The sequence below is a fragment of the Pinus tabuliformis genome, chromosome 3_1, assembly GCF_031772625.1.
Source record: "Pinus tabuliformis cultivar Carrire ecotype Pingquan chromosome 3_1, CPIR1, whole genome shotgun sequence".
Taxonomy (NCBI): Eukaryota; Viridiplantae; Streptophyta; class Pinopsida; order Pinales; family Pinaceae; genus Pinus; species Pinus tabuliformis.
In genome coordinates this window covers 29,507,706-29,523,326 of record NC_142301.1, presented here as the reverse complement: position 1 = coordinate 29,523,326, position 15,621 = coordinate 29,507,706, and the positions used below count along the sequence as shown (strand labels likewise).

The window sequence follows — 15,621 nt, the reverse complement described above, 5'->3', positions numbered from 1 at the left end:
GCAGAGACGTTGCGTTTGTTTGCAGCTAGTTTGCAGAAACTGCGTTAGGCGTTTCCGTTTGAATAGACACTGCATTAGTTTGCAGTCAACCATTGTTCATCCTTACTCTCTTTAGAGTCTATACTCCATACTGTTACCGTGATATGTGATGCAATAAGAACAGAGTCATTCTTGCTTAAATCATACATATTTTGTGTGGTTGGGCTAAGGAACCAGTACTTCATATATGAATTGGTAGGACATCCCAGAAACTATACTCTTCTGTATGAAACAGTTAGATATTTTTTTATATTATGATTAATGATGTGTGGAGGAAACATTCGTAGGTTCTCAGATTCCCTCATTTATATATTTATAGACTTACTATGTTGCTGCTTTCTTCTGCCATGTCGTAGTATATATCAATTTTCATTAATTGGTAATGCACATCACATTCCTTGGTTGAAAATTCAAATAGTTTGTGTAAACAACCACTGTAGCTGGGTGGCATCTCATGGACAGTTTTTCATATAGATATCTTGTGCAAATTGGCACATTTCAGTGTTTGGTTAGATTTTGAATGTTCCAAAGTTAAATGCTTCAACAACATTGATTCATGCAAAAGCAGGTGGCCTTTTCTTCTATAAATTCGAGAAGATACTTATGGGGCCTGTGCACTATTGTTAAAACTTTGCAGAGATGCTGCATTCCAGAATCCAGACTTTGCAGTTTGCAGTTGTATCGACGCCACATTCCAGACTTTATAGTTTGCAGAGACGAGCGACATTGAGGGGTTTCAGGCATTGTTTTACGAAACGGCCGAACCGAAACGGAAACGGCCGTTTCGTTCCGTTTCATTGCAAAAATTAGTGACCCGGCCCTTGACCCGGCTCGGTTGACCGAGTCAGCTATGACTCGGCCGGGTCATCCAATGACCCGGCCGAGTCATAGCTGACTCGGTCAACCCGGCCGGGTCCGTATTGACTCGGCCGGGTCAAAGCAAAACGGCTGGGCAGCGTATTTACCAAAAAAAAATCAATTTTTTGCTGATTTTTTATAAAGTTAGTTAGGGTTTGTGGAGCTGAAAGGGTTATTGTGATTTGTTTAATGCTTTTGGGGTCCATTTCCCCCTCCCAAACTCTATTTAAGACAGCCAAATGCTCTCATTTCACTCACAGCAGTCTTATGCATTTGAGTGAGAGTCTTCTTTGAGAGTTAGTGAGCAGTTCTTGAGCTTGTTTTGGAGCAGCAGTGAGGAGTCTTGGAGGAGCATTGTAGCTGGAGTGAGGAGCTTCTTGGGCAGCCATTTGGAGCAGCATTGAGGAGCTGATTTTTGGAGCAAGCTTGAGGAGGCAGTTTGTGCCTGGAGGTATTTTTTTCCACCTCTATAAATCTGTTTTTACTTAGTAAATTTTAGGTGCATATCAAGATAGCTTAGAGAGTGTTTTTAGTCAAATAAATGAACATTGAATCAATTTTTTTTTTTTTTTTTTCATTTTCAGATTGTTTTCCTAGTCAAAAAATGGCACCTAGAGCAAAAGATCCTGCTTGGGCATATGTTGAAATGGTTGATGATGAGATGTGTTGCAAGTTTTGCCATAGGAAAATTAAGTCAGGTCCTGGGGGGATTAATAGGCTGAAACAACACTTGGCAGGGATTAAAGGCAATATTACTGCATGTAAATCTAATGAAATTGGGGAGATTAGAAAGAATTTGTTGGAAAGCTTTGAAAAATTTAATGCAGAAAAGACTAGGCAAAAAGAGATACAGGCTGAAATTGGGAGGAAGAGGGAGATACAAAGAATGATGGCTGCCAACCCCCACTATGAGTTTGAGGGTTCTTCCTCTATCCCTCAAACTGATGCATCAAACCCTTTCCGTTATGTTCCTCCCTCTTTTGCTTCTGTTCAAGATAAGGGAAAGGGTAGAATGAAGGGTGATGGGACTATCAAAAGTTTTTTCACTCACTCAGGCTCCTCTCCATCAGATGCACATGGTCCTGAAGTTAGTAAAGGTCTTGCTCAACCCACTTTAGATGACCATTGGAAGAAAGAATTGAGGGAGACTGCTTGTGACTACATAGCTAGATGGTGGTATGATGCTGATATCCCCTTTAATGCTGCTCGTTCACCATATTATGAGCCTATGTTTGAGGCCATACATGCTGCTGGAAAAGGCTTCAAAGGCCCTACTATGCAAGAGCTAAGGGGGTTTCGTTTGCAGAAAGAAATTACATCAATTAATGAGTATTTGCAAGATTTCAAGGAATCATGGGCAAGAACAGGGTGTACCATCATGTCAGATGGATGGACTGATCAAAGAAACCGTACCATCATAAACTTTCTTGTCTTCTGCCCACAGGGAACCATGTTTTAAAATCAGTTGATGCATCTGATAAGGTAAAAGATGGCCACTTGTTGTTTCAGCTATTGGATGAGGTTATTCAGGATGTGGGGGTGGCTAATGTTGTTCAAATCATCACAGACAATGCCTCTAACTATGTTCTTGCTGGTAGACTGTTAGAGGAAAAACACAAGACCATCTTTTGGACCCCATGCGCTGCACATTGCATAGACCTCATGCTTGAGGATATTGGAAAATTAGATTGGGTTAGAAACACTGTAGATAATGCCAAAAGCATAACAAAATTTATCTACAATCATACACTGGTTTTGAGTCTCATGAGGAAACACACTGGAGGCAAGGATATTATTAGGCCTGCCATCACTAGATTTGCTACAAATTTTTTGACATTGCAATCTATGCTTTCCCAACATAGAAACTTGCAAAAGATGTTTTCCAGTGATGATTGGAATCAAAGCAGTTGGTCTAACAAACCAGAAGGCAGAGAATTGAAAAGGAAAGTCCATGATGAAACTTTTTGGAGAAAGGCAGCAGAGATTGTGAAGGTTGCTGAGCCACTAGTTAAGGTGTTGCGGTTGGTGGATGGGGAAAGGTTGGCTATGGGCTTCATTTATGAGGCTATGGATCAAGCAAAGGAGCAAATAAAGACAGCATACAAGGATAGAGTGGCAAAGTATGGGCCCATTTGGGCAATCATTGATGAAAGATGGAACAATCAACTCCATCGCCCTATACATGCAGCTGGGTATTTTTTGAACCCACGGTATCATTATAAAGCTAAGGAGTCAGGAGCTTTGAGGGGGGAGGTCAGAGATGGACTGGTTGATTGCATTGAGCGCATGGTCCCATCGGAGTCTGATCAGCTGCTGATACATCAGCAGGTCACATCCTTCAGCAATGCAACAGGTACCTTTGGGAAGAACCTAGCAAAGATTGCAAGAGAAGCAGATGAGCCAGGTAAACAAAAATTTCAATTTTCAATTTCTTAATGGTTTTACTTTTTTTATTAAAGTTTGTTAAATCATTTATAATTTGAAAGTTAGATATAATTTGTAATTTTGTTGAGCTTCAGCCTTCATCTAACTCATAATTCATTACACTCCTATGTTTTTTGCAGCACAATGGTGGGAGGCCTTTGGTGGCCAGTGCCCTGAATTGCAAAGGTTTGCAATTCGTATTTTGAGTCAAACTTGCAGTGCATCTGGGTGTGAGCGCAATTGGTCTGTCTTTGAGAGGATTCACACAAAGAAGAGAAACCGTTTGGAGCAAAAACGGTTGAATGATCTAGTTTTTGTCCAATACAACCTTCGGCTCAGATGGAACCAATTGCTGAACAAAAGACCTGATTCAGATCCCATTGTGTTGGAAGACATTGATCCAACATCAGATTGGGTAGTGGAGAGTCGTCTACTAGAGTTTGATCCTGATGAGGATCTTGATGAAATTGATGTTGGAGATCCACTGCAGCGTGTTCAGTTGAATGCAGATCCCAATCCACCAGCCTCAGTCTCACAGCCAGCTAGTAGGACTCCAGTTGTAGGTGCTTCCTCTGCTCAGCCACGACAGAAGCGCAGCCGCATTTGTACTCTATCTCAGCTTGCATCTGCTGCACAGCCTAGTGGTACTGGCACCACTTCTACAGTTGCAGTTGGAGACGATGATGATGAGGAGCCATGGGGCCCCTTGTCTGACTCTGATGATGATGATCCAGAGATTGGTCGAGATGTTCTTGGCTCCTCTGGCAGTAGCTACTAGCCTCCTTGGTTATTTGTATTTTGTTTTGACTCTTGAGTCTTTGATCATGTATGACAGACTACAGTTGACTATGTATTTACTATTGCCATTGGGTACCACCGTACCATTTTGATATAATGGATTGGTTCATGAGCCTACTTTGATCATATGTTGTCTTCCATGTATATTATAATGTTGTGTGTTTGGAAACTTGAATGAAAATCTTTAAAATTATGTTTAAAATATTTAAAATTATGTTTTTTTATAAAAAAATAAATATTTAATGTATTTTTTACAACGACCGAGTCATTGAAATCGAGCATTACGAGTCCGAGTCCGAGTCCGAGTCGATAGTCCGAATCCGAGTCCGAGTTGTAAAACATTGGTTTCAGGTTCTAACTTCTTACTGTTTCTAACTTTCTATCGCGTGAGAGTTGGCTTTGGGATGGATTTCCATGCATGACTGGGCTTTTACCTTCACCTGTTTTTACCATTGATCAACACATAAATATAGGACAACACATAAATTATCAAGCTTGCATATACATCATTTGAGTCTCCATGGATGATTCAATAAGCACATATATGGAATTTTTAATTTTAATCTTTTATTGTCTTTTACTGTTTATAGGAGCCAAATTAAACAGAAGGCAATGGGCACGACTCCAAATCTTAACAGAATCCACAATTTAAACACAAGTCCAAAACAACAACAATGCTGAGGGAGAAGGACTTTGCTTGGGCTTATTGTGACAAGATTCCCGGAGATCCCAAGCTCCTTCGTAAATTTTGCAAAGCGAAATGTAGTGGAGGCATTTATAGATTCAAGTTCCACCTTGCACAAATACCTGGCCATGATATAGGTCTCTGCAACAAGGTTGACGAAAATGTCAAACACCAAGCAACCTTGGCCTTTGATATGTTGCGTCAGCATAATGCCAAGAAAGCAAAGAAAAATATTGAAATAGGAACTCTTGGAGTTGATGGTTTTTCTTCCACTACCCTCTTTGTCACCTCCCTCTGTTGAATCCTCAATGTCGTTCCCAAGTTTCCCACACATGCCTCCAAGTCCAAGTCAAACTGAAGTCCAAATGAATCCTCCTTCCTTCAACACTGGAAGTGGAAACATAAACACCTTCTTTTCTCCCCGCAAAAAACCCGGTTCCCAACCTACCTTGGATGCCATTAGTTGGAAAATAAATATCCATAGTCGGGCAAGGAAAGCCATTGCTAACTTTTGGTACTATTCTGACATACCTTTCCACTGTGCTAGAAGTCCTTATTGGCAAGCTATGATTGATGCAATTGCTATTGCAGGTCCAGGGTTCAAAGCCCCTTCATCAAAGAGCCTTAGGACATATATGTTGTTAGAGAGTGTTGAAGATGTCATGCTTGTGCTATCTGAGTTTCGTTCATCATGGGTAGAAACAGGGTGCACCATCATGAGTGCTGGATGGATAGATCAGAGGAATAGAACTTTAATAAATGTCCTTGTATCTTGTCCAACAGGCAGAATGTTTCTCAAATTAGTGGATGCTTTAGACAAGGTTAAGACTGCCCAACTTATATGTGAAATGATGGAGGAAGTCGTTCAAGAAGTGGGAGAAGAACATGCTGTACAAATTGCCACCGATAATGCAACTAATTATATGGCTGCTGGTAGACTTTTGGCTGCTGGTAGACTTTTTGAGATTAGGCACCCCACTATTTTTTGGACCTCTTGTGCTGCCCATTGCATAGATTTAATGCTTGAGGACATTGGTAAGTTTCATTGGATACATGAGGTTGTGGAGAAGGCAAAATCCATAACCAAATACCTATACAACCACACTATTGTCCTAAACACCATGAGAAAATACATTGAAGGTAAAGAAATTGTTCAGCTTGCAGTGACTAGATTTGCAACAAATTACATATCTTTGCAATCTGTGGTTGAGCAAAAGATAGATTTGAAGAGGATGTTCTTGGGACCTGAGTGGATGGCATCTAAACATTCCAAGACCCTTGAAAGCATTGCAATTGTTGCACTTGTGTTTAATGATGATTTCTGGAAAGATGCCGAAGGGATTATTGCTTTGACGGAGTCCCTTGTTGGAGTTCTCAGGTACTTCAAGTCTTTTAAATTTTTCATTTTTAAAATTTAATTTCAAGCTTCTTTTTATTTACAATGTTTCATATTTCTTTAAATTTGAATGCTTGAACTTTCAGGATGGTTGATGGTGACAAACCCGCTATGGGTTACATTTATGAGGCGATGGATCTCAGAAAGGAGGCCATCAAAAGAAGATATGGGGATGAAGAGGCAAAGTATATGCCTCTTTTGGACATTATTGATGCACGTTGGGATAGGAAATTGCATTCCCCCTTACATGATGCTGTGTACTTCTTAAACCCATAATATTTTTATGATAAGAGCAAATTTAATGAGGCTGGGGAGGTTGGCAGAGGACTTACGACATGCATGGAAAGGTGCTCCCCTGATCTAGAATTTCAAAGTCGTGTCTTTTCCCAACTACAAGATTATAGGGCGCCATCTAAATTGTTTGCCTATACCAGTGCTATACGAGAAAGGTCTAAGATGTTGCCAGGTACCCAGCTTGAAGGCTTCATCAATTCATTAAATTTGTTTAAACTTTATTTTGTATGTTAAATGTTTTATTAAATTTTCTTGTCTTTTTAAGTTTTTACTATTTAGTATTTAGTACTTCTACTCACAAACCCTTGCCACTTGCTAGGTCTTTGGTGGCAAAACTTTGGTAGTGATACGCCAGATTTGAAGAGATTTGCCATTCGAATCTTAAACCAAGTATGTAGTGATTCAGGTTGTGAGCGCAACTGGAGCATGTTTGAGAAAATGCATTCTAAGAAGCGCAACCGATTGACACAAAAACACTTAATTGACCTTGTATTTGTCCATTACAATCTACGACTTCGCAACAAGCAAATGCTAGTTGAGAGCTTGAATTTGAAGGTTTCATAATCTAATTTGTACTTTAAAGTTCAAACTTCAAAGTCAAACTCCAATTCACATTTCAATGTCTCATCATTCATGATAATGACAGGTTTGGATCATTCACCAATCGACCTTGAAGAGATAGATTTGCAAACTATAAATGCGGTAGAATGGGTCCAATTAGAGAAGGCTCCTCTTTTAAGCCTACATGACTTGGAGAACTTTGAGATTCAAGCAAGCGAAGGAGAGGGAGGAATCGCTTCTAGTTCTCACTCTTAAGAGTCTTAGCCTCGTAGTTATTGTTTTTTTTTTCCCTAATTAGTATGCAGTTTTTTTTAAATTTTTAGAAGCATATGCTTCTGCTTCTATGTAGTCATTGGTTAGGAGTCAAGACTCAAGACTTAGTATTTTGGATCATGTTTGGACTCATAACATATATGAGATACTTATTCATTCATGATATTTTTCACATCAATTGATATTATGCATTGTTTAGACATGGATTTACCAAATACTAATGAAAAATGTTTTTTTTTTTTTTTTTTTTTTTAATTCAATATATGTGTATATTTTTATTTATTGAATTCACTGATTTTTTGCCGTTCCGATTAAACTCTTTGCTCTTTTGCCTCGCCGATTTATTGCAAATTCAGAGTCTGGTAACATTGCTTCTGATCTTGTATAAATTTTTCAATAGTCGTCCCATCAACTTTCCCTGTAAAAAACGTTTTGCTAGAAGCCATGAAGAGGGTTTTGAAAAAAATTCACTTGGCGAAAATTTAAAATGGCCACAGTTTAGTCAATATTGCTCAGAATCCTTATTATGAGCTGTTTTCGGAAATAGAACAACCATTCTGCATCTTCCCATGTGATAGAAATCCCGATTTGGGCACTCTGGAATTTCAGATTTGCGCTGCAATTGTCCCGCCGTAAAAAAAGAGCGCTGATTTTAAATCAGCGATATCTCCTTCATTCGGACTCTGATTCGACCGATTTTTTATTTTATTTTTTTAATTTGGGTAATTTTCAAGAGGATCTCAGATCTGCAATTAGTTTATAAAAAATTCCCCACAAAAATGACAAAAATTAGCTGGAGATCCGCTGTCCACGAATTTTCGTCAAAACATTTCCGCAACACAACGGATTTTTAAATCAGCGAAATCTCCCTCATCCAGTCTTTGATTCGACTGATTTTTTTTTTTGAAATTGGATATTTTTTCGCAAAAAATCCGGATCTGCAATTTGTTTCTTCAAATTTTGCACCAAAAGTTACAGATTTGAACTGCAAACTTGTCGCCCCAAAAAGTTCCTGCAAAAATAAAAAAAAATTCTCCGCTTTGCCCAAGAAAAGTGCTCTGATACCACTTGTTATAGATCTGACCTGAAAATATATGATAGGAAATTGGAATATACCCAGAAATAACAAGATAGAAATAGATAAACTTTAGATTTTTATTAATATCAAACCCTTGAGGTAGGGTAACACCATACAATCACTCCTTAAGGAAGGAGAACACTCCACAAGCCATATGCTTGCCAATACAATAATTTTTGACATCTCTCAATGGGGAGTCTCTATTCTCTATATAAGATTTGTACATTCAATAGCATGGTTCATTACCATGGTTCTTTCAATACCATATGTCTAATACCATGGGCTTATTACATTATTGCTAGCTACTTGTGGTCCCTTACATGATGCGGGTTAACCACTTTATTTATTAACTATGGCCCATCCCATTATTACATTATTCCCTTGGGTACGTCTCTCTGTACCCCATAATACCCCCCCTAGATATACTACACACATAGAAGGTGAAAGTTCACCTCATTTGTTATAAATAAACCCTCATGCCTCAAGTAAAAGACTTTTAGCCTTGGCTTCTCAAGCATAGCATAGGAAAGAGATATCATTCTTTTGAGGAGAAAGTTGTGGCTTCATATTTAACTATTGAAACAAGTGAGACATCTTTGTACTTTTCTATCTTGGCACTTTCACTCAATATTTTGAAGGTCTAAGAGCCGGATGTACTTTCATACATATATCTGAAATGTTGTAAGACTTTTCTTTTGATGTTTTCGGTATATGTTTGTGTTTATATGCTAAAGAGAATGAACATATATCTGAAATGTTGTAAGACTTTTCTTTTGATGTCTTTGGTATATGTTTGTGTTTACGTGCTAAAGAGAATGAACTATTTTATTAGCTTTAATACACATATTAATTGAATGTGTGTTTTGTTTGATTCTCATGATCGTTGTTATTTTGAGAACTATTTTCAAACTAATTAACGATGCTTTTTATGTGTGTGTGTCTTTATTAGAGTGGTACTATTATTATTCTCCGAAAGGCTCACTTCATTTTATTCTGCCCGTGGAAGTACTTTATACACATTATAATTGCATGTTTCACAAAGCTAACATTTATTGTTTGTCTCAAAAGTTGTGCATGTGCGCTCTTATGTTGTTGATGGCAGCCAAGGCAAACCTTTAAGTTAAATGGCAGCCAGGCCATCATTCCGGATGGGACTTCTACCCCAAATGGTATGGAGTCTAATTGGGACATTATACTGGGGGGATACCCTTGTCTTGGTGGAATTTCCGGCACCGTCAATAGTATGTTTGCCATTGATGTATTGCTATCACATCTTTGTGTAAAGGGCTGTTTTGGCTTATCATAGTTGACTGTTCTTTTCTTGAAGAGGATGCTGAAGTGTGTCCTGTAAACCTTCTTCACTTCATTTCATGTCGGATTTGATTTCTGAAGTATTAAGGAGCTGTTCAAACTTCATTCAATAGAATTCTGTTTCTCATACTTAATTTCAGCTTTGATATATTATATAGCTGCAAGAAGTTTATGGATGTATTGTTGTCTTATTGAGCATTTCACTTGGCTGTTTCATATATATCAGAGCGGTTGTCGGTTGATAAGACTTGCTGTTTCATATATATCAGAGCGGTTGTCGGTTGATAAGACTTGCTGTTTAGTGATTTGATCATGTCGTCTTCATCCATTTTCACTATTATATTTGTTGTCTAGAATGTAAACTCCGCTGTTCACAGACAAGGCACTAGGTCTTGCTTGTCTTCACACTTTACATCTTAAAAGGCTAAATCTACATTTAAAATGTAGATTTGTAGTCTTATTAGGGATTCCATCCATTGTGTTAGAACAGAACTTATGGACGATCATTAAGGTGACAACAGGTTATGTCCTCAAGTTGCCCTAGGGTTCGGATTTGGTGTTTGGACTTATCTATTAAAGTATAGATTTTAGGGTAACACTTCGGAAGGTGTCTGTCCTAATTTGTGACCAGAAGTTTGTGTTTTGTGTATTGACTTAGTGAATATTTGGTTCGGGTATGAGTGAACTTGGTTTTTTACCTTTGGAAATGGTAATTTGTGATATGAAAGATCCATATTTTGTTAGTATTGTTATGTGCCTGAACCGATAGAGGTTGTCAGTCATGAAGATATTTATTGGGCTTTCTATCCTTTAAATCCCATTATAAAGTCTATTCATTAAATATTAGGGCATCGCTCAGTGCATTTTACAAACCAATTTCGATGTGACGTGTGACACTATAAATGAAAATGGACAAAAGTAAAATCAATCATGCAAAATCGAAATGTAAAAAAGAACAAGATCATTAATGAAATTTAACACACACACACAGCATAGATCGATCTTATCTCTGGTTCTTCCAAGTATGGAGAGATTTGCACTTTGATTTTCTTTTTGATCCCTCTTTATGCTGGTCTCTATCATTCAAAACCTTATTGAATATACCCTACCTGATCCTTTGAAACCTTAACTTATTTATGGATACTCCTGCCTATTCTCGTCTAGGCAATGAACTCACATTTAGCACTAAAAGATATGTAAGATATCCCTTTTTTTGAAAGGGATATGACCATATATTATAGGTGTTGTCCAACTATCATATGTTTTGGAGTTTTTGGCCAGATTCCGATGAATTTTTTAGGGTCAAATCTTGATCTTTGTTGTTTAAAATGGGTTTTTGACTGCATATATGGATTCAACATCTTGAAGAATCCCTGGAGCACTCGGATTGTGGAGAGTTCACAACTCAAAATTGTGATTCCAACAAATCCCTGCCAGATTCTGAGAAAATTAGACCGAAATATGCCAAAAAACCCTCCAAAATGTATAACAGACAGACTACAGCTATATTATAGAAGGATTGATCTCAGATTTAGCACTAAAGATATGTATGATATCTCTGTTTTGAAATGGAAATGATCATATATCTTATATAAGGTCCATTGTTACAGAGTCAAATTGATGTCAATCGTGCTTACATTTAATATATAACACGTGAACGGTGAAAGAGCTGCTGAAGAAGGTCTTAGGAGCAGTCCTGTTTCTCTCTGGTTATCAGTTTATTGTATCAGTAGGCATCATATACCCATTATCGCCCCTAGGGCTACCTTCCATAGGTAGATGGTTAATTCCAAGCTTTGCCTGACCTGTTTTGTGGTTTGATTAGTTTACTCAGCTGTTTTTCTTAGGATTAGGGGTATAGCTGAATCTATGTGATTGCAAATAACATCAAACTTCCTTGCAGTTTAAATTGACCTGAAATATTTTCACCATATTCTGTTGATTAAACTGTATGTGCATAAGTCGACAATCACAATAGTGAAACAAAGGTGCTTTCTGAAGCAGTATATGCACCAAAAACTTTCCTAATCTGGAAGTTGTCTTTGAGGTGCAAGTCCCCTGGTTTGATGCGATAGATCCTCCTTCACTCTGGTGCTAGCATCAGATAGAGGTCCCTCTGTGATATATGGGTTCGCTTCCTTGTAGTTGTAGGATCTGAGTTATAAATGGTTTTGATTTTAAGTTTTTAACTGATTTTGATCAACGTAAAATGTAGACTCTAAACTTGTGTTGTTTTTTTCACGTGCTTATTCTGTTGAAATATTTGTTTTTGCAAAGCATTTTTTTTTCTTTCTACAGTTTCAGCTTTATCTGTTTGGATTTTGATAGAAGCTATGTAACCACCATTGAGTACGGACTTGAGACCGGTGACTTCATCTTTGTAACTGGTTGTTATACTTTGGGGGTATATTGGCTGTGTGCAGAGTTTATGACCAGGACTGCAAGTCATCCAATATATATTATGTTTTATGATTGTACAATTGGCCTTGTGTTATGTAGGAACTGGCAGGTCTCCATTCAATATGGAACGGAGATTGGATCATGACAGACTTCCCCTGGCCATGCCATTATCTGATGCAACTGCTGCCAATGGCACGCCTCCCTGGAATTGGAGGGATGCCGCTGGAAATGGTAAATTTTTGCTGTATTTCCATTAATTGACCATAATTTGATGAGAAAGGTCTTTCATGTTTAGTTTGACATTGCTAATGCCATACCACCGGTCTGCGCATTAGTAAAATATTGGCATTGCAAAGAACATAATTTATGCTTTTAATTTTCCTGGTGTTATAATTACTAAATGTGGAAGTGCTTCAGGTTTCAAAGACTTCATTTTGGCAGTTATATCAGTTTAGGACAGGTTGCTCAGAGTCAGTTTTGTATGCTTGGTTGATGTGGTCAAGTTTTGAATGCAGGGGGAGAAAATCAAACACCTTACAATGGAAAGGTGATTCTGGTTAAGTGGGGTGATATCACCAGACGAATTGGTATTGATGGAACGGCTGAAGCGATATCAGGGGCCATTAGACCTGCTTTTGGACTACGTACTAAAAGGTCTTTTTGGTTACAAGATGAGGATGGAGTTGTGCATAGCCTTGACAGGAATATGCCTTTGGGAACCTATATACTTTGTCTTGATGAGGGTAGGTAGATCTCTCTCACTCTCTCATACACGCAAGTAACATTAGGGAGTATAGGGTGGTTTCTGCAGTCCCTTGGCAGATAACAGCAAGAGAGCAGACATTACATTCTTATTACAATCTTATGGCTTAATATGCTGCCAATCTAAAAGTTTTACACTTTTGATGTTATCATAGGCTTAACCATCAAGGTATGCACTTACGATGAGTCTGACAGTTTGACGTGTACCACTGAGGAGAAGACCTTCTATACTGAAGAAGATTTTCGCTATTTCCTCACACAACGTGGTTGGTCTGGATTGCAAGAAGTTGGTGGATTTAGGACTGTTGATTCTCTGAATGAACTTTGCCCAATGTGCGTTTATCAACGAGCAGGGCCCCTAGGATAGTAATCATGTTTCAGAGTTCTTCTCAGCAGGCTAACAGGATTTGTTAGTGCAGACCCAAATTTGAACTACTCTTGGATACTGCAAGGCAAGTTTGGGACTCGTGCATGACATTGTATACTAATGTTTTGAATAGTAGTTTTTTTTAAGTGTCTAGTTTCGTACATAAACCAAGTGAGATAAATTTTAGATTAAGTTGATATCTCCACTGTATAATTCTTGTATTCATCTCCTCTTCAAATAGAAAAAAATAATCTATTCAAATGGAAGTCTCTATGTAGCCATTTGAATTTTGTAAGGAATGGCATCTGCTATATTGTATATGCAATCTATTCAAATGTAATCCTCTATGTAACCATTTGATTTTTACAAGGAATGGCATGAGGTCTGTCGTATATGCAAATCTAGCCAGTGTCCCATTCCATGGCAACCGATTTGTGTCTTCAATTCAGAACGCGAAGGACGTCACTAAATATTTTACAACTAATGCGTCTTATTGGTGTTCAGAGGCATTTGCAATCATCCTCGATTCCAATTCTCTAAAACAAACATTTTTACAGTCACGTTAAAGGTTAGACACCTGAAATAAAACAAATCAAGCGCATTTCATTTTGGGATTAGATTCTTTCTTTTGTCCATCACATTTGCTTGCTTTCTGCATTTTGTCTCTCTGGGCTTGCATTGTATTCCATAAATTCCATTAATTGATTTACAAATGGACAGTTCAAATGTAACATACTCGGAAGGTTCTATATTCTGGAATTTCCATTGGGAAGGGCGGCTGCCCTTTTTTTTTTCTCTAAATACATGGGTGTAAAGTGCTATATAGTTTTGTTTATGTCAAAGTTTAGATGTTCCATCTTTTTATGGGGGCATTTTAGTCATTACCAAATAACAAGTTGACTAGGACTATTGAGTTCCTGGTGTTTGTTAATTAGAGGGTAACAAGTTCAATTTTATACATTGATCTTGGACTTGAAAGGAGAGGGAAGATAGAGCATTGGAATTCAAATGCTTTATAATTTTTAGGTTTTTTTTGACATATGCTAGAAATTTATATAAAATAATATTTTCCCCCCTGGGGAGAAAATATCGTAATTTTCATTAATTTGTTGAAAATTACACACTGTAAATGCCATAGGCATATGCAAGCACTGTGACCGTAGTCAGCTGTGTAGAGTTTGAACTGTAAGTTCTACAAAAAGACCTTGTGTTGGGTGTGCTAGTGACTGTTGTTCATATATAAAATAATTACATATTCAAAAATTCACCAATGGTGTTTGCTGTTCTATTGCCAAAAAGTGATAATTACATAATAGAAAAACTGTAAAAGACTGTTAAAGACTGTTGATATTAGGGCCTGTCTGCCCTCCGTAGTTCCTGATCCATATATGGTCTGTGGAAGAACTGATAGGTTCGCTCAGGTGTGTGCTCTGTGATCATCCATTCTCCTCGAGGACAATGCATTGTCTCTTTCGATAGCTTGTCCCCACCTTCATTACGCTCCTTGTAAATATGAGTGCATGAGATATGAACAAAATGTGTTTTGAGAAAAACAATATCATCCAAAATAGTTCTGAGAGTATATGCATGGCATGATGTTGTGTTGTTGAACCAGTTTATGACTATTTTGGAATCTCCAAAAATTTGTATGTGTCTGCACTGTTTGAGGATTGCAAAATGTAAAAGATGTCGGAGAGTAAGCAACTCTGCAAAGTTATTTGTACCCTCTCCCAACCCCATGCAAATGTGAAAGTAATGTGTATCAGATAGATAAAGTATAATGCCTCCACCACATCCCTGTACTTGTGCAGCACCATCGAAGTATGCCCAGGGGTGTGCTTTGTCGATCAGTTCCTGTGTGATGTTCCGAGTTCTAAAAACTTGTTCATCTGCCGAGATTTCCCCATAGCTCGTACAAATTTTTGGTGGAATCAGTGACCAGATTATATTCCGGCCCCTAAAAATAATGTTATTGCGGCACATCCATATGTGCCAGTTGACCAAAAGCGGCAGATTCCTAGTTCTCGGCTCAGTTGCAGCTTCCCACCATCTTTCCCAAGCATTTGGGATATCGACCCCACTCCAGGAATGCATGATACTTAGTGTGTGCCGGATTTGAGACCAGAGAAGTTGGGTAGTGGGGCATGTGAGGAATAAATGGTGATTTGATTCCTCCTCTGCATGGCATAAAACACACCAAGTCGGGCCTGGGAAAGCCCATTTCCTGAGGTTTGCTCTTGTAGGTGTTTTATCCATTATAATGTTCCACATCAGTAGCTTTGTGTGCGGAGGGGATTTTAACTTCCATAAATGTCTCTACCAGCTCATCACTCTGTCCGGCTTGTGATCAACATGCATAATATCATACCCTTCCT

General features: G+C 38.2%; 2 protein-coding genes across 2 annotated transcripts in view; both read left to right on the top strand.

The window, feature by feature from the left end:
- The window catches only part of LOC149185602 (trihelix transcription factor GT-1-like), a 92,450-nt gene extending 78,587 nt beyond the window's left edge, over positions 1-13,863 (top strand). The window contains exons 2-4 of the mRNA XM_089410739.1: positions 12,217-12,348; positions 12,633-12,860; positions 13,035-13,863. Of these exons, the coding sequence (XP_089266865.1) occupies positions 12,217-12,348; positions 12,633-12,860; positions 13,035-13,246 (572 nt within the window). The 3' untranslated portion in view covers positions 13,247-13,863. The remainder of the gene's footprint in view (positions 1-12,216; positions 12,349-12,632; positions 12,861-13,034) is intronic.
- On the top strand, positions 2,662-4,721 carry LOC149185603 (uncharacterized). Its single transcript, XM_089412357.1, has 3 exons — positions 2,662-3,301; positions 3,462-3,703; positions 4,710-4,721. Exons 1-3 carry the CDS (start codon positions 2,662-2,664, stop codon positions 4,719-4,721), a joined length of 894 nt encoding a protein of 297 aa, XP_089268483.1.
- Positions 13,864-15,621: the final 1,758 nt, after the last annotated feature.